General features: G+C 42.8%; 2 protein-coding genes across 6 annotated transcripts in view; one reads left to right on the forward strand and one right to left on the reverse strand.

The window, feature by feature from the left end:
* Nucleotides 1-2862: 2862 nt before the first annotated feature.
* On the forward strand, nucleotides 2863-22827 carry NAB2 (NGFI-A binding protein 2). 4 transcript variants are annotated; one of them, XM_088137948.1, is made up of 7 exons: nucleotides 2863-3376; nucleotides 5824-6589; nucleotides 8401-8534; nucleotides 12763-12814; nucleotides 13913-14036; nucleotides 17040-17240; nucleotides 20331-22827. In XM_088137948.1, the coding sequence occupies exons 2-7, from the start codon at nucleotides 5834-5836 to the stop codon at nucleotides 20429-20431; spliced, it is 1368 nt and encodes a 455-aa protein (XP_087994074.1). In that variant the 5' UTR covers nucleotides 2863-3376; nucleotides 5824-5833; the 3' UTR covers nucleotides 20432-22827. The 4 variants fall into 4 exon arrangements, with proteins under 4 accessions (XP_087994074.1, XP_015744008.1, XP_015744009.1 ...); XM_015888522.3 differs by having other exon boundaries at nucleotides 3041-3376; nucleotides 5715-6589; nucleotides 13910-14036; XM_015888523.3 differs by having other exon boundaries at nucleotides 3041-3376; nucleotides 5715-6589.
* Nucleotides 20875-24512, reverse strand: part of STAT6 (signal transducer and activator of transcription 6) — a 61732-nt gene continuing 58094 nt past the window's right edge. Inside the window, exon 20 of one of the 2 annotated variants that reach the window (XM_007430701.4) lies at nucleotides 20875-24076. In XM_007430701.4, the coding sequence (XP_007430763.1) occupies nucleotides 23980-24076 (97 nt within the window). In that variant the 3' untranslated portion in view covers nucleotides 20875-23979. The remainder of the gene's footprint in view (nucleotides 24077-24512) is intronic. The other variant, XM_007430700.4, reaches the window with a different exon arrangement.

Raw genomic sequence — 24512 nt, forward strand, 5'->3', positions numbered from 1 at the left:
CAATATAATTTCATTGATTTAGGCTGCAATTCCAGCTCTTATGCTAAACCTTAAATTGTGATTTACAAGCCATATTGTACACACCCACCCTATTGTGGCTTAATAAGCAATGATTAAACCCATGGTTTGTATGGGATGTATACTCATTCATTCCAATCTTATGCATGTTTACTCAAACTTTTGTTTTCAGTGCAGCTTTATTTGTTTATTAAATTTGTTATTCCAGCTATGTACATAAAGGGCTGCAAAGCAGGGACTGAAATCGTGCCCTGCAGCCAGCACTGTCCCTTACCCTGATGCGTCCTCTTCTGTGTGAGTGGAGTTTTGGAGACAAGCTGGGATTCAAGCACAATTTAGGGGATGCCAAGCTCAAACAGCCTGGGCCTGCGGTTGGCCATGGAGAGCTTCAGGGCTTGGAATTCCCCCCCTTCCTTGAGAAAATGCTGCCAGGAGCCCTGTGAGAGGCCACTTAGTGGGAATTGTATATTAATGCTCAGGCCTCTGAATAGAAATCTTTTCTCAGTAGCTAAAGTTGGTCAAAGGACCCCACCTCCGCAGAGCAAGCTCGCTGCCCACATCTTCCTTTGCATGCAGAGAATGGCTCTGTTGCTGAGGAGCCAAGAGACCTGTAACAGATTGGACACTGCTATCAGAAGGAGCAGAAGTGCGTGTGTGTGGGTGGGGGGAGGCACAGTACATGGGTGGCAGAGAAAGGAATGGAACTTCCGTTACTGCAAACCCCACAGTGATGTTTCCTGTATCACAAAGAGGATCCAAAAATAAACCTATAAACTAATCCCAGCTGCAAAGGAAAGTAGAAATTTAGGATTGTAAGGAACTGGGAGTTCTTCAGCATTAGATGGATGGGCAATGCAAAATCATGGTTGGGTTTTGACAGTATGGAGTGAGAAGGAATGTGTACATTAATTTATAAGAGCATTTCTATACAGTACTGCTTTTCAAGATATATCTGAGATGAACAAATATGTTTGCTTTTTGTTTCAGAAAACTGGCAAGCTCTAAAATGATTCAGATTTTTAAAAATATCTAATTGGACAGGCTGTGAGCCAAAGCGTTTCAAAAATTTTTAGCAGGTAAAGAAATTTGGCATTACTGGTATAGCAGTTGGGAAACAGTACAACTGGTAATTGAATAAACAAGAAGGGCAAGTTGTTCACAACGTTTACTATCTGCTTAAAATAGCTAAGGGCACCTCCATCCCAACTTTCATTCAAAATCACAGTACACAGTACCCAATAACACTTGAATAATTTTGATAGATGATGCAGAAAATCCCACAAGTACCATTCCTCCTTCCTGTCTACAGCAGTACAATAATATTGAAGAACAATGTGGAGTTATGAGCCATGACAGACACCTGCCTCATTCTCTCTAATAGTAGGGCCAGCCCCCACCCCGTCAGATTTGTCATTTAAAGTTAAAAGAATGAAAAAGGCGATAGGAAAGATCTATCCGTTCTGAAGTCTTGAACAGCTGCCAGCCCCAGAGAATTATATGTGGCTAAGTTTGATGTAGTGGTTAAGGCACCAAACTAGAAATCAGGAGACCATGAGTTTTAGTCCTGCTTTAGGCACAAAGCCAGCTGGGGGACCCTGGGCCAGTCCCTCTCTCTCAGCCTCAGGAAGGAGGCAAGGGCAAACCACTTCTGAATAACCTTGCCAAGAAAATTGCAGGGACTAGTCCAGGCAGTCGCCAGGTGTCAACGCCGACTTGAAGGCCCTAAATAAATAAAATAAACAGCATGAGCTGGCTTTTGGTGTTTCCAATATGGCAGCTAAGATCAATAATCAGGCATGATTCTCTAGTATCAAGAAATACATTTTCTGATATTTAAAAATTATAAGCAATCTTTCTCCACCAAAGTTAGATTGTGTACTATTAAGGAAACGAGGATTGGAAATTGCATACATAGGCCTCTTCTGTTACTGGAAAGGAAGCAGCCTTGCTTTTTGATCCAGACAATATTTTTGCACCTTTTGGCAGAGGGGAAAAATATGGATGTGTTCTCTCCATCCCGCATATGTTACATCAATAAATAATGGATTTTTAAAGCACTCTACCTGCTTTTCAAAGAAACATTAACATGTCTCCTAGCATCTTTCAGTAGAATGGATACTGAATTCAGCATAAAACAGCTTAGGGACTGGGAAGTGATTACTGTACGTTCTCTTAAAAGTACTCTAGACCAGTGTTTTCCTGTCTGGGCAACTTCCAGATATGTGCACTTCAACGCCCAGAATTTCTCAGCCAAATATGGCCATTGCTGAGAATTCTGGGAATTGAAGTCTGTAATAAGTTGCCTAGGTTGGGAAATATTGACTCAAGCTACTATATTCTGATTTGGGCCTCATATTTGGAACTCCTCATGTCTACAACGAATGGATGTATTATTTTTCTCAGCAACTTTCTCTAATCCCGGGACTTTATTCCGCACGGTATAAGCAGCACCCATATAAGTACACCAAAAAACTACACCGAGCTCGTCCATGGGCCTCCGAACGTTTCCATGGGCAAGTGAGCGAACCGACAGGTCGCTTACAATTGCATACACGCACGCCAGCACACTCACACTAACATCGTGCACGCGTTATGAACCTGCTGAGGCGGGAGAAGCGGCGACAGACAGACGCTTGAGAAGGAAATAAGCTTTTTTAAAGCACACGAACGTCCTGCACGTTTCACCGAGATGGGGCGTACCACAGAAACCAAAGCGCAGGTTTGCAAAACGTAGCAAAGAAAAGCTACACGCTGATGTCCGTCCCTGGAACAATTTAACCTTCTCTTTCCAAGGCGCACCAAACGCCCGCGCTGAAGGCGAGCGGAAGAAGTTGGGGGCAATAAAGTGGGGTGGTGACAGGGACCCTACTCTTTTCCCTGCCTTCTTCCTCGTCCTGGAGGCTGCGGCGAGGGAAGAGGGGCGGTAAACCCTGTACCTCCCCCGCCCGGTGCTTTCGGCGGGGAAGGCTGCTTGATGCTGCTGTTGCAGTTTTTCTGGTCCGAGGCAGAAGCTGCCTGCCGCCCACGAACCCTCCCACGCGCGGCAGCAGCTCAGAGCCGCTGCCGCTGCCGTTCCATTGTAAATCCGGCGGCGTGGGAGGCGATTCCGTGCCAAAGGCTCAGCGCCGAGGCGCGCAGAGGGAAAGGAGGAGGAGGGGGGGGCGGACAGAGAAGCTCCGGCGGAGGGACGCAGAGGACCGTCGAAGCCGGACAGGGTTGCCGTACTGGGAGCTCCGCGCCTTCTGTTTCTGCCTCTCCGCGGAGAGCCAGAAGGGGCGGCCGCCGGCGAGGCTTCGGAGGCCTCGGGTCCATGCTTGACGGGCCCGCTGACCGGGCTTCGAAGAAATCCAGTGGCGCGGTAAGATTGCAACAGGGAGCGAGCGAGGGAAAGAGAGCGGGGTGGGGGAGGTGCCGCGGATGAGTAGGAGAGGTGGGGTGAGGCGAGGAGCGACTGGAAGCAAGTTATGGGGGGAAGCGAGGCAGGCAGGATCTGCAAAGGAGGAATCGGCTGCCAGCCTCTTCTCCCCGTCGCCTTGCATCTCTTCAGTGAATTGCTTCTTCAGAAGCTGCTCGGATGCAAAGGGTGCCGCTGGTGAAAATGCCTACATCTTCTCAAAGATGTCGGGGCTCAAGCTTGTTTTCGTGGAAGCCACGCCCCCCACCTGGCAACCTTGTTTGCTGCCTGTTCTGGAGACATTGAGCCCGATGGACCCGTGGATTCTGCACAGGCTCAGAAACACTCCCATCTCTCTCTCTCTGTGTGTGTGTGTGTGTGTGTGTGTGTGTGTATGTATGTATGTGTATATACACACACACACACACACACACACACATATATATATATATATATATATATATATATATATATATATATATCGGTCTGTATTCCAGAGAATTGAATGTTGCCATTCGTGTGTAGCCAGGATCTGAAGTTGATGGCACCACACTGCCTTGTATAAAATTAAACCTGAAAGGAAACAGGAGGGCATTTGGGGGGGTACCACTGTGCACAGAGAAAATCACACCAGCACTGGTATCTGAGAATGAGTAAGCAGCACGGAAAAGTTTAATTTCCCCAGCTAGGTTAGCATTTGAAAAAAGAGCCAGGATAAAAGCCAACTCATCTCTGAGCTTTCCAACTGGAATAGAAATACTAATGTTAAAATGGATGGAAGTTAAGATAACACCTGGTCCCTAGTACTTTGTCCAGAAAAATCAGGTATTGGGATTAGAGAATCTGTATTCCAGTTAGTCATCTTAGAATTTTGACTTATTTTATAATCTGTCTCCTGTGTTTTAAATGGTAACATGTGTGGCTTCAAAAGACGGTAAGCCAGCCAGTATTGTGTTTGGAGCCCTTGGATAACTACTTATAATGCCTACCCTGTTGGCATCTCAGAGAAGGCTGGCAAGAACTATAGGAGGATAGCGAAGTTTGATCCGGCTAGTGTCGGTCCCTAACCCCGTCCAATAACCATCAGTTGCATTCTCCATTAGCCTCCCTCCCGTCCACACCCACATGTCTCCCGCTTGTATTGTCAAAATTTCTTCAGCCCACTGTTTTTCTCTAGCCTCTTTCAGGAAAATAAAATAATGGCAGCTCTCTTAGTATCCATGAAGTGCCAACTCCACCCCACCCCATTGCTTCACCACTTTAACGGCCTTGCAAGAGAGGATACAGTGTGCGCAAGGGTGGATAAAAAAGGAACAAGCAGTGGGCATTCGGAGGAGTCTGCTATGTGTGTGCATGTTGGTTACCTGGCCCAGCAAGAGGAGCATGTGGAATGTTTCTGGTTTGTACAGAAAATCTAGATTTTGTGTGTGCATGCATGTGTATTATGCAGCTGAAGATACCACATTGGGTTTTCAAAGAAGGGTTGACTGTAGTGCTGATCAGGCTGGTAGTGCAAAGACAAAGACTTTTATGCATGGAGGGCTGTAATTGTAAGTTAGGGTAGTTTACTATACTTGAAGAGTTCTAGTAAAGAGAAAATCCTCATAGTGCAGAGGAAGAAACCTGAAATGGAGGACAAGAGCTTTCATCTGATGGCAAGACAGATGTATTAGAGCTTGGAGTTGCAGTGTGGGATGGATGGACAATGTGTATCCCCAGTGAATTGTAGCGCAAGATCAAATTCTCCTGTTAGCAAAAAAAAAAAAAAAGCAGGATCTTAAAGAGCAATTGAAGTTTCAGCAGTGGTCTGAAAATACACTTAATAAGAAGCACGCCCCATTGAGCACAGTGGGACTTTATTCCAAGAAAGTGGGGGGAGGGTAGTGCTGCTAGCATGGAGGAGAGAGAAAGGAAAAGGCTTGGGCCTTATTTGCCCTAGGAAGATGGCAGTGATGTAAGAAGTTATGGAGCAGGGAATATATGAGGTATGGTGCACTTAGGAGACTGTGTAGAAGGCCATACCTGTTTATTGTAGTAGAACCTCAGAAGACTCCTGGTCTGGATTAGACCCCTTCAGCCAGATTCGGGACTGGTTCACCCAAAGAAAGACTGTTGCTGGAAGGAAAACCTCAGTGCACATCATCTGCTTACACCCATCAAGCCATTTTTCCTATGTGAATGAGGACATAATGATACACAAGAAAAAGGAGAGCCCCTTAATTCGTGACTCTGATAGCACATGCTAACTTAAACTTGCAAACTTAGTGCACAAGAAGTACTTTGCATTTTCTCCCCTCTGTAGCGTGTCTTCTTTCTTCTGCCTGGACCGTGGAGAACAGAGAGGGACACTGCCCTCCTTCCATTACAGCCACCGCTTCTGCCTTCATGGTCTCACTCTGTCACCCCTGCAGGCAACTGGCAATGGCACTATTGCTGCCACGCACCCTGGGCGAACTCCAGCTCTACCGTGTCCTCCAGAGAGCCAACCTCCTCTCCTACTACGAGACCTTCATCCAGCAGGGCGGCGATGATGTGCAGCAACTGTGCGAGGCAGGTGAGGAAGAGTTCCTGGAGATCATGGCTCTGGTTGGCATGGCGACCAAGCCCCTCCATGTCCGGCGCCTCCAGAAGGCCCTGCGGGAGTGGGCAACCAATCCCGGTCTCTTTAACCAGCCGGTGCCCTCCATACCTGTAAGCAGCATACCGCTCTTCAAGATCTCCGAGACCGGAGGCCGCAAATCACTCACCAATGGGCACACCAGTCCAGGAGAGATCCCTGGCAAAACCAGTGCCACGTCCCCTGCCAAGAGCCCCTCCGAGTCACGAGAGAAGCTGTCCCCCTTGCCAGCCATGCACTGGGGCAACCCCGAGTCTGAAGAAGAAGGGGGGGTGACCTCACCCAGCGAGCCCCCTTCATCCTCTGAGCATCTCGATCCAGAGCTGGCCCATGCAGTGTCTGAGGGGGTGGATCGTCTGCTGCGCAGCTGCCCTCGCAGTGGAGATATGGAGTTGAAGACCCTCCTGAAGCTGAATAAGAAGCTGGCCAAAACAGTGGGGCATATCTTCCAGATGGACAACGGGGACCCTCGGAAAGAAGAAGAAATCCGGCGTCACAGTGCCATCTACGGACGGGGTGAAACTCGGCGATGTGAGGGCAAGCAGCTCACCCTTCATGAGGTAAGCCAAGGGAAGCTATACTGGTCAACCATAACAAACTCAGGAATGTCATTTACTTAGTTAAACTATTCAATATGTTTGGCAGCTTAAAGAATATCAAATATTGATGATGATGATCTGTACAGTCTTTTGGGGGCAGCATCTGGCTGACCTTATCTGTAATGGGAAGCTAAGCAAGGGCAGACATGTTTACCACTTGGATGGGGGACCTCAGGATATACCAGGGGAGTAGGCTAGACTTGAGAAGCTAAAAAAAATCTTGAGAGAAGGCAACTCATTCCTATATGGAATGAAGAAAACTGAGTGGATGTGTCCAAGTAATCACTGAGAACTGAGCTTAACTCAAAGGAAGCTTTACTGGTGTAGTCCTCTGTATTATCCTATAAAATGAAGGCAGTAGAATTGTTTTAAAATGATACAGAATTAATCTTAAACAATGTCTGAAAGCTTCTATGGAAATAGAGTTCCACAGTGATGGGACCGCCAACTTCAGTATTCTGGCTGAAGAACTGAGAAGTAGGACCTTAGAGACTAACTGCAAAGTATGAATCCTTCCAGTCTTTCACTCACTAACAGGAATATCCTCTGATTCCCTGAGAGTTACTTTTTAAAAGTGGCCTCCTCTATCTTATCCTAGACCAGAACTTCTGCCCTAAATCATTGTTGAACTATTCCAACTAACGTGACAAAGCTGAGCTAACAGTGTACTTTATAGCATTTTCTTCTCCCTCCCCCCTCCCCTTTTTTATTTCCATGCCAGAATTTCCCAAACACCTCAAAGGCTATGCTATTACTTTAAACATCCATAATTCTCAAATTGCAGTCTACAAACCATCAATGGTCTGTGGAGACTCGCCTTCTCATGTTCACTGGCCAGGCCAGAACCTGCTCGGTGCCTCAGCCCCAGCTTCTCTGTGTTCAGTGCCAGTGCCTGGTTCACGAAAATGGATCATTGGTTAAAAAATGGTTCATGTCATCTATTAGTAATGATACAAGTAGGAATGTAAATACTAACATTCAGAAAACTGCTAATAATAATGAACAGGCTTCAAATGCAGTTACCGACTGTGAATCTACATGCAATGTAATGCATCTCATCTCATCTCATATCTCATACAGGCAACCCAAACAAAAAATGCAAATAGGAAGAATTCAAATTAAAGATTTTTTTCAGTCCAAGACTAGCATAAAATAATATTTAAAACTAGGGGATTGTGATTCTTCCCATTGCAACAGTCTGTACATACAAACTTTGAGCAGGATTACTAAAACATTAAATGTATAGTGTACAACTATAAATCCTCATGGGACTAAAATGTACAAAGAACTACCAAAAATTATGATTAACATTAATATTGAAAATAATATATGGTGAACTAAAATTAATATGTAGGATAATATATGCTGTCATAAATGTAATAGAAAATATGATAACTAAAAATGAGATTTCATTGGGCTGGTGATCTATTCATCCCTTTTCTTTTTATACTCAGACATAGGGTACATAAAATAATCCAAGTGATAAATAAATACTTAATGTTGAATTACATTTTGATACAAATTTAGTTTTAAAACAACTTTAAAAATGAAGGAGATGGTCATTCTCAAACGAAGCTATAATCATCATCTTTTTTGCCAAAAAAGCTGAAACATATAGGAAGGGAGTGTTCGTTTAATTGAATGATCTCTGCATTTCCTGAAAGCTTATTTACTGGTCCATGCTGTCAGAAACTGAGATGCTTGGGGAGTAATATTCTTTAAGATCCTGTGTGCTTTCTCAGAGAATCATTCTGTTCACTCTTTTCTCCCAGCTCACAATTAATGAGGCTGCTGCCCAGTTCTGTCTGCGGGACAATTCATTGCTATTGCGTCGTGTGGAATTGTTCTCGCTGTCACGACAGGTGGCTCGGGAGAGCAGCTACCTATCTTCGCTTAAAGGTTCTAGGTAAGACTCAGATTTTTGTGGTTTTGTTAGTGATGGGGGGTTCTCAAACGAGACTGTAATCTCTTGAATGCTTGTGAACTTGCTGGGAAAATTCTCAGTAGGCAGAATAAATTGCTATTGCTTCTAATCATATTTTCATAACTATCCCTTTCAGATTGCTTGAAGAAACTTAGTTTCTTCAAAAGGGGTCAAGATTCAGAAATATTTTAACATGTGACCTGATTTAAAGACCTGCTCCCTAATTTATGATAGGTGAAAATTATCTCCAGTTACTGACGGCATTCATACAACATGTTTAACTTAGTTACTGAACTAATCATTTTCTAAGTTTGCCCAATACATTGAAACAGAAATATTCTGAACAGGCTGGGTTCAATTAGCATGTTAAGCCAGGAAAGAACACTGTATCTTTCAGGTCTTCACCCCTCTTGATTAAGCATTTTGTGTAAACGAAGCAACTACCCCATCCCCCAACACAAATCCAATCGTCTCCTCTCCCGCTCTGTCCAGTCACCATCATGTGCTGGCAGTGCACAGTTTGCAGTGGCAGAGCTTGGGTTGGTGCAGTGCTCCTACTACTGCAAAGAAGATGAAAATGCTGTCACTTCCCACCCCATTTCCCCCTTTCCTTCTTTCCCTGGAGGGGGAAAAAAAAAAATTAAAAAGTTGTATAATTGTACCAGTGACACTACAAACTGATGCAAAGGAAACTTATCCACCTCCCATTTCTTCTAATCTTTCACCTTCTTGTGTGAGTGCAGAGTGCATGGTAAAACAAACAAGCAACAACACAAAACACGGAGAGGTCCCTTGGAGATATTTTCATGATGCCCCTAGAATTTGATCTTGATCTCAAGAGAAACAATGGTTAATACCATAGGTAGTAATTCTCACAACACAGGGCCTGGGTAGAGTCCATTTAACTCTATACATGACAGAATCTGTTTAGGTCTAAATCCAGCTTGATTGTATGTGTATGTGTGATGAATAGATGAATGGGTCATTTGACCCATTTTTGTTATTTTCACAACATTCTAAACCCTCCTCATTGTCCTAGTTAATTGTGTTGTAGGGAAAGGGCCCCAAAGAAACAGACAAAAAAGCATTTTGCTTGTATTCCATCTGGCCTTGATTCCTATATTATTGAGCATGCTGTCAAAAATACGTGCTAGATGTGAAACTTGCTGAATATTGGTACAAACTGATCTCTGCTGAGCTGGAGCTAAACTAAGACTTGTCCACCTATGTTAATTATCTCCCCACTGATGCTAATTTCCTATATACATTTATCCCAAGAGTATCTCAGGCATTCAGAAAACAGACCTTGTATTGTTAATGTGCTACTTCTTTGTCTTTGTAATTGGTTTAAAGAAAACAGGAAACCATAATTAAGCATTATAGGAATAATCCTGCGGGAGCCTTGGTTTATCATATTTTCATCCCCAGCTTCATGTGTGTGAAGAAGAGATCAAAAACTTCTGTTTTCACTTTTTGAAACCACCTGTTAGAGCTGAAATTTGGGGCCTAGAATTTGTACATGTTTATTTTGATCCGCGGTGTCTTTCCTATGATGCATTTTTATTCTGATGTTTTAAAAAGTGAATTAAAAAGTTTCTGCTTTGACTTTTGAACTAATCATTGTTCCCTTTTACAACTGCAAATCAGGAACTAGGATTTGTGCCAACTATGATCACTTAACTTATCAAATGAGGATATGAAATTGTACCTTGACACCTTTTTGAGTAACATGGTTGGAATAAATCACAGTGTCCTGATTTCAGCAACCATGTGACACTGCAATTAGTTCTGTAGAGAAAGGTTGGATTTTCTCATAAACGTGAATGTTGGGACACAAGGTGGAGAATCTGAGCCCAAGACTAACTAAAACACATTCTCATCATATAAGACCATATCTCATATGATGAGATTCTTATGTTTCTTATGTTTAAAACAAGGGCTTATTTTACACATCATGAGAAACAGTAATGTGCTTTATTTGTTTTTTATATACTTTAATGCAGTGTTTCCCAAACCTAGGTAAATTACCCAAAATTGGGTAAAAGTGGTTTTTCTTTGGGTAACGACACACGAACCCATTGAATAGGGGAAACGCTCATCCAGCCAGCTGCTATTTGCATCAATGAAATCATATGTGGGTCTGACCAGGCACAAAAAGTGGCAGTATTGCCATTGTCAGATAATACCAAATTGAAATCATTGCTGGAGACATAAAGGCAGAACTTATTTCCCATATTAATTGGAGTGGTAGGTTTGCTATTCAACTGGATGAAACCACAGATGTCTCCAATGACTCACAGTTGATGGTCTACGTCCATTATAAGTTTGAAACCATGACTGAACAAGATCTTCTGCTTTGCAAGCTGTGTGGGAATGAACAGTGATGGTGCTCCCTCAAAGTTGGGTCTGCATTCAGGCTTTATAGCTCTTGCAAGGCAATACAGCCCAAAAATTCTGTCAACACATGGTATGATTCATCAGCTCTGGCCGTCAAAGGTCTTGTTCCTGGTTTAGAGGAAGTCATGAAAAATGTGATTGCCATAGTGAACTTCATCAAGGCAGGCGCTTAAACACAAGGCTCTTCAGATCCTTGTGTTCCGAAACTGATTTGTTACTTAAGAACCTTGTTTTCTGCATGGAGAATTGTTGGCTGTCAAGAGGGAATGTTCTGAATCGCTTCTGGGAGCTGAGGACTGAAATTGAGATGCTTTTCGTTGAAAAGAAGCACGTTCTCATTTAAAGAATTTCCAACAAGAATTGGTTAGTTCAGCTTAGTTATTTAGTTGATATTTTCTCCCACATAAATGCACTTAATCTGCAACTTCAAGGAGAAAAGGAAAATAGGATTTCTGCAAGTGAGAAAAATGACAGCGTTTCAAGAAAAGCTCAAGTATTGGCTAAAAAAGGCAGAGCAACATAAAATTGCATCCTTCCCCACCCGCTCTTTGTTCTTGGAGGATGCCAGTGGGGTTGATTTCAGTGACGTCAAGGATGACGTGATCACCCACTTAACAAAACTATCTGGGCGTTTCAGGAACACTTTCCTGAACTAGAAAGGCCTGTATCTATCAGCGGATTGTAAACCCATTTCTGTGTGACTTGACTGAAATCTCGATAGCGTTCATGGTTTTGCAGAGCAAATGACCGAGCTTAGGTCAAGCAGTCAGTGCAAAATGTTATTTGAAGAAAAGAAGGACCGTTTGGAGTCTTTCTGGTTAACAATTCACGATGGATATCCTGTGGTAGCTGGGGAGGCCGTGATGCAATTATTGCCGTTTCCAAGCACCTCCATGGGTGAAGTAGGATTTTCCCCTCTTGCCTTCCTAAAGAACACAACACAAAACTGTTTGCTGAACCCCGAATACAATGTGAGGCGTGCTCTGTCTCCAATTGCTCCCAGTGTTGCGGAACAGTAAACGAGATGGAGCAGCGGCACTTTTCTCGGTAGCCGGGACCCGGGTGATGGAATATTCATGGTGAATATTTACCCATTTTTTTGTGGCTGCTAAAATGTTTAGAGAGGTTTAAAATAAAGCCATTGCATCAAACTTATTGTTTGCTTCCTATTTTTTACCAGTCTCTCTTCACTTGTCATATATGTTTTTCTGTGCAGTTAGGGTTTTACCTACATTGGGCAAAAAGGACTTTCTGATAAGCGGCTTTGGGTAATGAAGGAAAAAATTTGGGAAGCACTGCTTTAATGTGTATATTCAACCATTACAGCTTGTGAACCATGTGTTATGGTTCAGTGTGGTGAGTGAACCTATCCAGTTAGGCCAAATCAAAGAGACCATGATGAACAAAAATATAGCTTAGTGCAACAGAACTAGCCATTATTGCTAAGCTTTGTATGTAGATTGGTTCATTATGGCCTGCTTAGCAAACTGGTTGGGAAAATCTTGGTTTAACATATTAAACTCAACTGGTATTAAGCCTTATTTAATGCAACCCTAACAAAAGATAGTTAGCCTCTATGATGTCATGAATATTTTATCTCTTTATACCAGGCCATTAAATTATATTCATTCCAGCATCCAGCCAGGCTGCAAATTTCTGTAAATGCTAAATTGGCACAGGCACATGTCCTAGACCAGTATAGTCCAGAACATGTGGACCATTGCATGGATAATTCTGTGACTAGGCTAGAAGTGATTTCCTGGATATAATACCCAGTTGGGCATGCTGACTCCTTTATGACTTTTGTCCTCAGACTGCGTCCAGATGAAAACTGTAGTGGACAAGCTAAGCGCCTCAAGCAGGAGGTAAGTGGAAAAGATAAGCTGTATGTGTACACACAAGAGAAAAAAAGATAAAAGATATGCTTTGAGTTACCAAAGAAAATACCATAAAAATATACATCAGGAGTGGAGAAGCAGTGGCTTTCCAGATGTTGACAAGCTACAGGTTTGATTTTTCTTTACCGCTGACCATGTTGGGGATGATGGGACTTGTAGTCGAATAGCTTCAAGAAGCTATGTCTTTCCATGCCTTTCACCTGTAGAAATGGGTAGACATAGTTTAACCCAACTGCTCTTCTCCATGAAGCTCACCCATCTAATGAGGGCTCCCTCTCATGCTGTTCAGACAATTTTCTACCATGCAGGTCGACATGCAAAGATTATTCAGTCCTCCGTTGTCCTATTGAATGAGACAGGCGTACCTTCTGCCAATTTCTACCTGATCATCAAAACCCTCAAGCATGCTCCATAGCAAGTTGCAGAGGGGAAGAGTGGATTTTAAGGATTGGGGAACAGGATGTACCTCTTGCCGCTTCAGGAAATCGAGGGTCCTCTTTAATGGAGACATTTAAAAATAATTACATACTGGTCTTGATGGGGAGTAGGCAGATTAGTAGGGAGCAGACTAGAGAGATGAAGGTTAACCATTTCCTTGTGTGCTGAACTCCAGCCAAAATCCTTTTTTGAAGTTCCAAGCTCCAAAAAAGAAGTCTCCATGATATTTTTATCAAATTCCTACCCCACCCCTATCATTCATAACTAGAAGGATGAAATGGAATTTAATACCAGTGCAAGTACTGTAAGTGCAGGAGGAAATGTCATGCTAATCCATATACAACATGATTCCAGGCAAGCCAACTGGCTGATAATTCAAGATTTAAAATCTTGCATGTATAACACTTGCCATACATTTCAGGTTATTCCAAGATTATATTTTCTGCAAGTTAATGCAATATTTAATGTCATATTTATTGCTTGCTTTAAATATAAATATATATTTATATAATAAATATAAATATAAATATAAATGAAAGCACTTTTCAGTGTTGAAGTTCACAGCTCTAGTGGAAAAGATGAAATTGGCAGCTTTCCTCTTATCTTTTCTGGCAATTCCCCCAGCAGGTTGCAGAGCACAGCCGCCCTGAGCTTCCCTTGGTCTGTGAACCCTTCCTTCCTCCCTACCGATCCAGCACAGAGGAAGACACGGCCAGCTTGTCTGGGGAAAGCTTAGACGGACATTCGCAAGGTGAGTGCTCTGGGCTCTAAGGAAGCAACTAGGGAATTAGAGTGTGAAGCGAGAGCTACAAAAGAGGATTTGTTTCTTGTTAGGGTTCACACAAAGTGTTGTCATTCCCATTCATAGAACCCATCTTGTCCCTGGAATAGTGTCTCTGATGCACCAGTTTGCACGCTCTTTGCAAGAGCAAGGAAAGTGCTCAGCCTTGTGTGGAATTTGGAATCACATTTTATCCCATGTGCATTGCTTTAACTCTAATTACAAGTTGGTTGAATAAGAGATGAAGTTTGTACAGTTTACTATGTCAGTTCCCTCCCATCTTTCACATTGTCTTGCTTGCTGTCTGATCTTGACATAAGCTAAAGTACTGTTAACTTCATTTGCTTTGTTGAAGAAACCATTATTGGCTAGGTTTGTACGGCATGCTAAGCCATGAATCATAGTCTACAAATCAGAACGACTGGGTTCACACATTCCAGAAACCAAAACCAAACAAACCACATGATAGTTTAAAATGATGAGTGTACTGAAACAAGCTTCCTTTCTCCTGCAAACCTGCACACACACCCACACACTCATCTCTTTCAAATAATACAAGTACATTTGTTTTTAATTTCAGTATCAAATTCTACTCTTTAAGTATATGTGCCTTAACTAAACTAGCTTAGCAGTTACAGGGAATTATATTTTTGGGGAAGACTGCAGATCATTGGCTCAGAATTCTCCCCAGTTAAACAAAAATCTAGCAATCCCAGGGACTAAGTGAGGAATCTGCACCAGTTCAGGTAGTTTTAAAACTAGTTTAAACATATATTTTGGTGATATTTCTCATATTCTCCCTCCTCTAGGACTTTCAGAAATGTGTACAGTATTATGTTAAGTATATCCATACACGTCTCAGTTTTGATCTCCTGCTCATTCAGAATTTGATAGGCCTCATTTCCAAATATTCTAAGGATGGGCATGTCCAGCTCTTTGGTAGATTACATATGATGCCATGCACAAGGCCTCTGGTTCATGTGTCAGTCATCTTGGCTAATAGGAGATCCTGAAGAGCAACTCCCAAACAAAACAGATTGCAAGTTTCAAGACACTGATGGTTTGACCCTGCCTTGCAACTCCCATACTCTGAGATTTTCTGCTGAGTTTTATATGTGTGAATCAAAAAGAAGTATGTTATCTTATAGTCGGATATATTGTGTGAATTTTGGCAATAGGTCTGTAGACCATGGTTTATGGACTAGCATGTTTGAATGCATCTATAGTTTGTCAGTCAGCATTGGTTGAGTAAATCATGGCTTCAGGGGCCAGACAATGTGAAGACAGCAGGCTCTTCCTCTCAGTTGTGTTAACATGCATTCCTCCCATCCTTGAGTCAGCAGAAACATATGTTGATACAAATTGCACTGTAGCCGCAACCAAGTCTGACAACTTGGCAGGGCAGTGTTGTGGCCTTAAAAGATGTAATTTGGAACTATTTCAGGATAGTTATGGCAGAGTCCCTGACTTCCTTTGTCCTCCAACCCAGGGTCATCTACTGGCAGAAAAAACAACCACCAGTTGCTGTCCATAAAGTGGGGAGACACTCCAACCAGTGTCATCCTGCACTCTACACACACCCCACTGGCCAGTATAAAGAAAAAAAAAATACCGTAAGACTTAGTCTCTTCCACAAGAAACACAACTACAGAGTTGTGCTATTCGGGCATCCAGTTCTGCTTCCTCCTGCTCTCTTAAACACTCCATGGAAGTCAATGGAAAAATAAGAAGTAATATTACTGTAATTATTCTAATAAGATTATTGATCTCCTGAGAGACTGATATTTCCCAAACCTTCTGTGGGGGCAGGTAGGGAATGTGTTGGTGAGCCGAGGAAGAGGTTTTCTCAACCTGCCTCAGCACATCCCACTACTTGGAAGCGCAACTATTTTCCTTGGTGGTTTGATTTTTCACAGGAATATCAATGAATCTGCCTGCAGCAGGCTTAAGTGGCCAACAGCAGCTGGGCTGATCCTTGCTCCCAACCACATTATCACTAGCCTGAGGTGTGAGAGATAGTTCTTAGCAGCCCTGGATTAACCATTAGGCAAAATAAGCACCTGCCGAGGGCACCAAGGGAAGGGGGGGCAGTGTTTTTTCCCCTAGCTCTCATACCCTTAATTCTTTCACTGCCACACTCCACTTTAGTTTTCAGTACTTATTGAGTCTTAATGTTTCGTCAGTTAAGCAGTGGAAGGGCCGCGGGGCACCATTGTTGGGCTGTACTTAGGGCATCAGTTGGCCTCAATCTGGCCCTGGTTCTTAGGACAAGATTTGTGTTGGGGGAAGAGGTAAAATAGCACTTTAACAGTGTACCAACTCAAGACAGCTTCAGGCTGTTTCTGCCACAGGCTCAGGATGAAATAGATGTGACATAAACAGTAAGGTGCCTTTGGAGTATGCTTAGAGCAGTGTTTCTCAACTGTGGCAACTCTAAAATGTGTGGACTTCAACTCCCAGAATTCCTTAGCCAGCATGTTGGCTAGGGAATTCTGGGAGTTGAAGTCCACACATCTTAAAGTTGCCAAGGTTGAGAAACACTGGATTAAAATAATACATCTTCGCTTTTCTAGGTAAGGTTGATAAACCTTTATGGAAAACCCATATTCTGTAAGCTTCACCTCCTTCTTTAGTTTTTGTAGAGTCATCCTTCCCCTCCCTAACTGACCATCTAGGAAAAGGTGTTGCATTTTCTCTGGGGAAGTGGGGTGGTAGTACACGTGGGGTGAGAGGGATACTTGTGGAATCGCAATCCGCCTTCCTCCTCTCTCTGGCCTTTAAGTTCAACTCAACATTTTTTTTCAATCGCTCCAGAGTGGAATAGAGCATTGGGAACCAGGTCTTCCCTGTTACTTTTGGGTTTATTCTAGTTATCTGAAGCTCAGGACAGATTATTTGAGAGCAGTATACTGCTGATTTAATCTGTTTTACTTAAAAGCATTTCCTTCCCCTCCTGATTCTCTTTCTCCACAGCTACCGGATCCTGTCCCCGGCTTACGCCACCCCCCAACACAGCTTCTGATGCACTGCTGAGCCTCCCACCCCAAGGGCTATGGAGCCGTCACATTCTGCAGCAGACTCTGATGGATGAAGGGCTGAGATTGGCCCGGCTGGTATCACACGAGCGAGTGGGACGGCTCAGCCCATGTTTGCCAGGAAAACCCCAGATGCCTGGTAAGTGGTTGCTTCCTTCTTCATGCTTCCTTTGGAATTTGATGGGCAGCACAGGGTTGGGATGGCAAGAGAAAGGCTGTCCGTCAGCTCTAAGACGATAACGTTATCAGGGAGTCTAATGAGAATGAGGGATGTAATTTAGAATGAGAAGAGCTACAGTCTCCATCTATACGAGGATCTGTTGCATCACTTTGGGGAAACACGGTCACTGTTTAGTAAAGGCCAAAACTACAATTTTTCTTCAGGGAGCAGATTGTATGTGGTGTTAGGGAAGCTGCAGTCTAATTAGAGGAGTGGGGGTGGGGCTTTTGTTTCTAAAAAGATTCACCAAATTCCCTGAAATAAGGGATACTGCTGGGCTCATCTTGCAGTTTGCAGTTGTGTTCTGGAACATGGAGATCCTAAAAGGGCAAAGAAGCAATTGCACATGATTCAGGAAAGGCCAGCTTTAGTGAGGCAGATGGCAAACTTTTTGGGCACTAAATGTATGTGGTTCAGAAACTGAGAAACAGGATTGTGGCCCATAGCAACTTCTTAATTTCTGGATTCCTTCCAAAATGTTCTGGGAAAATGCTGGAAGGACTGAGAAAAGAGTGGAATCTCCATTATGACATACAGCTTAAAAAAAAAAAAAGATATCAAAGGAAACGCAAGAGGTAAAGTTTTCAAAAGCACTTATACGTCTTAGTTTGTGATGATGTTTTCATTCTTTTTGCTAATGATAATTCAAATTAAGGGCTGTCAACTAGTAGCTTGGTTGGAAAAGGACAAGCAAACTACAGGTGAAACTTGAAAAATTAGAATATTGTGCAAATGTTCATTTATGTCAGTATGGCAACTCAAAAGGTGAAACCAATATATGAGATAGACGCATTACATGCAAAGCGAGATATGTCAAGCCTTACTTTGGTATAATTGTGATGATTATGGCGTACAGCTTATGAAAACCCCAAATTCACAATCTCAGAAAATTAGAATAGTGTGAAAAGGTTCGATATTCTAGGCTCAAAGTGTCCCACTCTAATCAGCTAATGAATCCATAACACCTGCAAAGGGTTCCTGAGCCTTTAAATGGTCTCTCAGGCTGGTTCAGTAGGAATCACAAGCATGGGAAGACTGCTGACCTGACAGTTGTGCAGAAAACCATCATTGACACCCTCCATAAGGAGGGAAAGCCCCAAAAGGTAATTGCAAAAGAAGTTGGATGTTCCCAAAGTGCTGTATCAAAGCACATCAATAGAAGGTTATGTGGAAGGGAAAAGTGTGGTAGAAAAAGGTGCACAAGCAGCAGGGATGACCGCAGCCTGGAGAGGATTGTCAGGAAAAGGCCATTCAAAAGTGTTGGGGACTTTCACAAGGAGTGGACTGAGGCTGGAGGTAGTGCATCAAGAGCCAGCACACACAGATGGATCCTGGATATGGGCTTCAAATGTCCTATTCCTCTTGTCAAGCCGCTCCTGAACAACAAACAACGTCAGAAGCGTCTTACCTGGGCTACAGAAAAAAAGAACTGGTCTGTTGCCCAGTGGTCCAAAGTCCTCTTTTCTGATGAAAGCAACTTTTGCATCTCATTTGGGAACCAAGGACCCAGAGTCTGGAGGAAGAATGGAGAGGCACACAATGCACGATGCTTGAAGTCCAGTGTGAAGTTTCCACAGTCTGTGTTGATTTGGGGAGCCATGTCATCTGCTGGTGTTGGTCCACTGTGCTTCATTAAGTCCAGGGTCAACGCAGCCGTCTACCAGGAGATTTTGGAGCACTTCATGCTTCCTTCCACAGACAAGCTTTATGGGGATGCTGACTTCATTTTCCAGCAGGACTTGGCACCTGCCCACACTGCCAAAAGTACCAAAACCTGGTTCAATGACCATGGGATTACTGTGCTTGATTGGGCAGCAAACTCACCTGACCTGAACCCCATAGAGAATCTATGGGGCATTGCCAAGAAAAAGATGAGGGACTTGAGACCGAACAATGCAGCGGAACTGAAGACCGCTATTGAAGCATCCTCTTCTTCCATAACACCTCAGCAGTGCCACGGGCTGATAGCATCCATGCCACGCCGCATTGCGGCAGTCATTGCTGCAAAAGGGGCCCAAACCAAGTACTGAGTACATATGCATGCTTATACTTTGCAGAGGTCCAATATTGTTCTATTTCCAATCCTTGTGTTATTGATGTCATGTAATATTCTAATTTTCTGAGATTGTGAATTTGGGGTTTTCATAAGCTGTACTCCATAATCATCACAATTATACCAAAGTAAGGCTTGACATATCTTGCTTTGCATGTAATGCGTCTATCTCATATATTGGTTTCACCTTTTGAGTTGCCATACTGACATAAATGAACATTTGCACGATATTCTAATTTTTTGAATTTCACCTGTAATGCTTTCCAGGCAGATTTGGTCCAAAAGCACCAAGTCCCACAGGAATTGTCTTTGCCCCCTACCCCAGTGTTTAGAAACACTATAGGTACCTCTTTTTCACCAGGCTTTACATTGGCTTTAGTACTTAATTGTTGATTTTTATCTCTGTTGTTTCATTTTTAATGTTCTAATTTTGTTTTTAAATTTTGTTATCTGCCTTGAGTACTCTTCAGATTCAAGAGGTGGGATAGGAATCAAAAAAAGAATAAAGGCTACATAGCAGATTTACCTTGACTTTGGCCTCCAAAGTGGGAGTTTAGGCCCTGAAAAATGGGAGAGGTCATATTCATCTCAGGATCACCTAGCCAGTTTTATGATTTATCTCACAGATTAAAAAAAAACAATCAATAGTCTCTTATTTGAGAAGTCCCCACCCAGTTATTTTAACTTTCTTGATAATTAGTTTTAAAAAGCATCCATTTATGGGATCAAAATTGTTGGTGAGGAAAAGTCTATCCATAGGGACCTTATCCAGTAGCCACTGGAGAACAACAGAGAAAAATGAAGGTTGGATTCCTTCAGTGCTCAAATAGGAAACCCATAGAACTGTTCTTCCTTGTGCCAGAGTGGGTTATATGTCTGTGTCACAGTCCATGGGTGTGCTTTGAAATGAATCAGGATATCTTAACTTTTGATTTCTTCTTCTTTTTTTTTTTTAGAGTTTGGGGAAACACTTTCTGAGAGATGCCAGCCTCCAGCAGCCCAGCCTGAGGCTAGAAGAAACAGCATTAAGGTGGAACCAGACACCAGCCGGCAATGAGCAGCAGGGGCACCCTTGCTCAGCCACTAAGCAATAATACTCCAGCCAGCTCTGAGCATTAGACAGACCTCTGCCAGGAAGAGGGAGGCTGTCCTCTCCATCACCCCCAGGACGCCTGTGGGGCTTTCTTGCAGAAGGCGAGCTGTCATATTAGCACAACCAACTCCTTTATCCTGTTCTCTTCTTGAAATGGAGAGCATGCTTGGTTCACAAACAGAAGAGCATGGACCTACAAATAGTGAATCTTATAGGAAGCCTGCCATCTTAATTTAACTCAGCAAGAAGGAGTGCCCTGGCTACAGTTGATAGCATGAGCTCAGGTAGACCAAATCTCTGGCCCTCTGATGGGACTAATGGAAGGTCAATCTTACCCACAGCCTTTCCTCCCATGTGAGACTTGAAACTGAGGGGTATACAGCCATAAAAAAGCACATAAATATCCTGTACATATTTTATTGAAAGGCATTTAATTGATTGGCCATAAACATACATCTTGTTCCCAAATCGTCCCCGTACCCCCATTACTTTCAACCACACTCACACACGCATACACCCAAAACACGTTTGTCGCTGCCCTTCTGTCTTTGTCACAGGTGCTCTCTGTATGTGCAGAACCTGAATCCCCAGGACTGTTTGTAGCACACACCCCCTGCAAACCCTTTTGCAAATTGCCATAGAAATGATAATTCTTGATGTGACAGAAGGGGAAAATGTATCAAAGACATAGAAGGTTACCATGCTAACTGTATAACAAAAAAATTTGATTTAATTCAAATTGCTCTTCAGTGTAATTCAAAATATGTAAATTGAACTAAATTTAGTTTTTGTTCCTCCCCCCCCCTTACTGGAATGTGGCCCCAGTAGTCACTCTAAGCCCAAGGACGGTCCTCAGCCCAAAAGAATTGGGGCATCTTTGCTCTGGTGCCACACATTCTGCCCATCCCCAAACTTCTCTTTTCCTGGTTTTTAACTTGTATACACTGCTGAAAGTATCCTCATTACCTCTCTTGCCTGTTGACTTTATATCGTGGTTAATCATCCGAAGCGCTAATTGCTGCTCAGCCCAGTTTGGAATGCTTGGAAGTACTTTGTTTCCTAGATGGCTCTAGAGAGGCTAGAAATTTACCGCATTAAAAGTAATGATTGAGCTGCTGCCATTTGGATACGGGCACACACTAGTGACGACTGCTTTCACATCCAGCTGCATCCCAGCTTTCACATCCAGCAGCAGCTTTAATTTTTGTAACATATTGAAAGCATAGATGCAGGAAGGTGAATTGATTTCAGAATCCTTTTGCCTGGCATTTCTTTTCTACCACAACAGTATGAATTTATAAAGGACCCAAGAAAGGAGGACTTGCTGAGAGCCAGGTTGGAACCTCATTCTCTCTCAGTGCTCCCTACTCCTTTCCTAAGGCTTCCCACTCATATTCTTGGAGCTTATACTTTTCTTCCCTACCACTGTAAGCAGGAAGAGGAATGAACAGCAAAGATGGCATCGTAGATGGTTGATCAAGCAGCAGCTCTGCTTCTCTGTGTGCAGAAAAGAAGATCCTGTATGGATCTTCCATTTTGAAGCAGTTGCATGCAGACAAGAAAAATCAGCTAATGAAAAACTGTACAGATTGAAAAGCCCAGGCTGAGTATTTTAGAAATGTAAATTTGTAAGTCTACCGGGACCACCAACGGTTTGGTGTATAGTAACTGCTGTGTTTGCTGAGATTTTTGAATGGGAATCAGCAGAGATATTTTTGGAATTATCATCTCTTGAGCGGAACAAGTTGGATACGGTGCCCTTAATAAATACACATGCAACAGGGTTAAATTGTAATTCAATTTGCTGCTCTAAGGGAACATTAACTTTACAACTATTCTGTTATTTGTTGGGAAGAGAAGAACATTTCCTAACTCAAGGCTTTCTCAACAGCATAGTCCTCTTCCTACCAAAGTGAATGGGGGATAGGGGAGATGCTGAAATTGAGAAAAGGAAGGGAATTGTACCTTTGTCTGGCTCTGGGACAGGAGAGGAAGCAGTTTCCCCTACAGGGATTGTACTTTCCCTGAGAAAAATAGATTCCTTCATTCTCCTTTACTCATCATAATTATGGCATAACCACAGTATGAGATAGATGGAACAATATTAACTCAATATTGTTGTCAAAGCACTCTGAAGGCAACATTTGCTGGAATAAACACTTGCAAAACACACATTGTCCAGGTAAACATTGAACTCCTGTTAAGGTAACATTAATACTCAACTGCTATTAGGTCAAGTCCCCACCTCCTACCCTACAGCCTTTGTGTCTTTATAGGAAAACTAGCATCCGTTCCTTTGTAATGTGTACAGTAGATTATTTATTTTGTTATTTTGGAATAAAGTCTTATTTTATGGGTTATTTTAAATTGCACCTTTTACCAGAACTTGGCAAATGAGAATAGTCTGTACAATAGGAAATCTAGTAGAAAAGGTTGGGCTGTGCCAGCTGATGATATAGGGGAAATCTGAATTTTACATTATTCCACCCAGGAAAAATGGTTCAAGTGTTCCAGTCCACATCTCAACAGCCCAACATTCACTCTGAATCAGAAAAAAGGTGGTAGAGAATCTAGGCTCCACCTAACTTAGAGGAACTGCAAATTTACAAAGCTGGCCCAGAACATGTTGCAGCTAGCCTCCAACATCTTGCATGTGAAAATTGAATCCTACCTCCACCCACAACCTATTGACAAAAACTTGGTGAGAAGATTGAATCCACCACCATAACTAAGGCAGTAGGTTAGCTTGGCTAATGTGCAAGGCAGGCCATGTGACACTCTATACCTCCCCACCATTGCTCATCACCTTGTTTTGGCCTGAGGTAGTCACTTCACTCTACCTAACAATTCTGTTTAATATGGAGACGGGCTCTGGATCTTTAAATTCTGAGAGGAACTATAGTGTCTCCTCTTCCAAACTAGAAATGAAAAATAATGGAGAAGACTCAATTGGAATATTTTCATATGCCCAAGTGTTCCATGTGAATATATGAAAGAATCAGCAGCCCAACCAAGATTCTGCCTAAACTGATTGAACAATTTTTTTTCCTGAAGTTTCTGATGAAATATCTTCAGCCTTGGCTGCTGGTATTAAAAGTCAGTCTATTGTAACTGAAAAACCAACTCTTCCTTGCAATCCAGAGGTAACACAGATAAGCAGTAAATCACACAGAGGCACTAGTGCACCATGTCTGTCCCCTCCCCCCAGACACTTCTGTCAACAGCAAAGGAGACGTGAGTGGGAGCCCCTCTCTTCCATCAGCTGAGCTGATAACAAGGATGGAGTGTCCCCAACAGAGCTGTATCATGGCATGTGCCTGACTTAGCCCACAACTGAAACTGGTTTTGATTCAAAAGAGCTTGCAAGGATCTAACTGGATGAAGTAGATATGCAGATGGGCCAAGGGTTATCAGCCATCACTGTTTATGTCCAGGCTTGGTAGGAATAAGTACATAAAAGGTCCATTAAAGTATCTCCAATATTAGAAAGATGACAAGCACATAAAAATTGGTCACACTGGATTCTGACAAAAGTGAAGCATGTCTTGGTCTGGATGCAGAAGCTTTTCAAATTCTTCAATGGAAGGTGGCGAAATGGTCTCAGACACCCTGGAAAGAAAATATGCAGGGAGTGAATGTGAGGAACTAGTTCTCATGGATCATGCCATCATGTCATTATATTCTCCCTCCCCAATTTCTTGGCTTCTGTTCAAGAACTTGCAGATTTGAACCCAGCTCCTCTCCCCATGGCTGCCATTCCATTTTCTAGCTTCCTTGGCTTCTTATCAGTAGCCAAACCAACTGCATCAGCCCAACAACTACCGTTCTCAGCTGCACCTTCTACTTTGGACCTGCCCTATTTTCCCTGCCATTCAATTTCTTCTTTATTCTCAATGGCTAACCTCAGCAACACTCCCCTTGCTGTCCACACACCAGTAATTGAGGAGGTCAACAGTTAAATTAGTTTGAAGCTTGCTCAGATTTTCAATCAACTAAGAACCATGAGAACTGTCATCCTTTCAAAGGAGGTCATTTGAAATAATCT

Source organism: Python bivittatus, unplaced genomic scaffold (genome assembly GCF_059951505.1).
Source record: "Python bivittatus isolate LINGU-HERP-01145 unplaced genomic scaffold, Pbiv_v1 ctg000220_np1212, whole genome shotgun sequence".
Taxonomy (NCBI): Eukaryota; Metazoa; Chordata; class Lepidosauria; order Squamata; family Pythonidae; genus Python; species Python bivittatus.

Excerpts from the sequence above, each read along its gene's own strand:
- NAB2 (XM_015888522.3), top strand. The coding sequence starts at position 5,798 with ATGGTCTCACTCTGTCACCCCTGCAGGCAACTGGCAATGGCACTATTG. Across the intron at positions 8,535-12,762 it reads TCTTCGCTTAAAGGTTCTAG|ACTGCGTCCAGATGAAAACT; the intron begins GTAAGACTCAGA and ends TTTTGTCCTCAG. Across the intron at positions 14,037-17,039 it reads CTTAGACGGACATTCGCAAG|CTACCGGATCCTGTCCCCGG; the intron begins GTGAGTGCTCTG and ends CTTTCTCCACAG.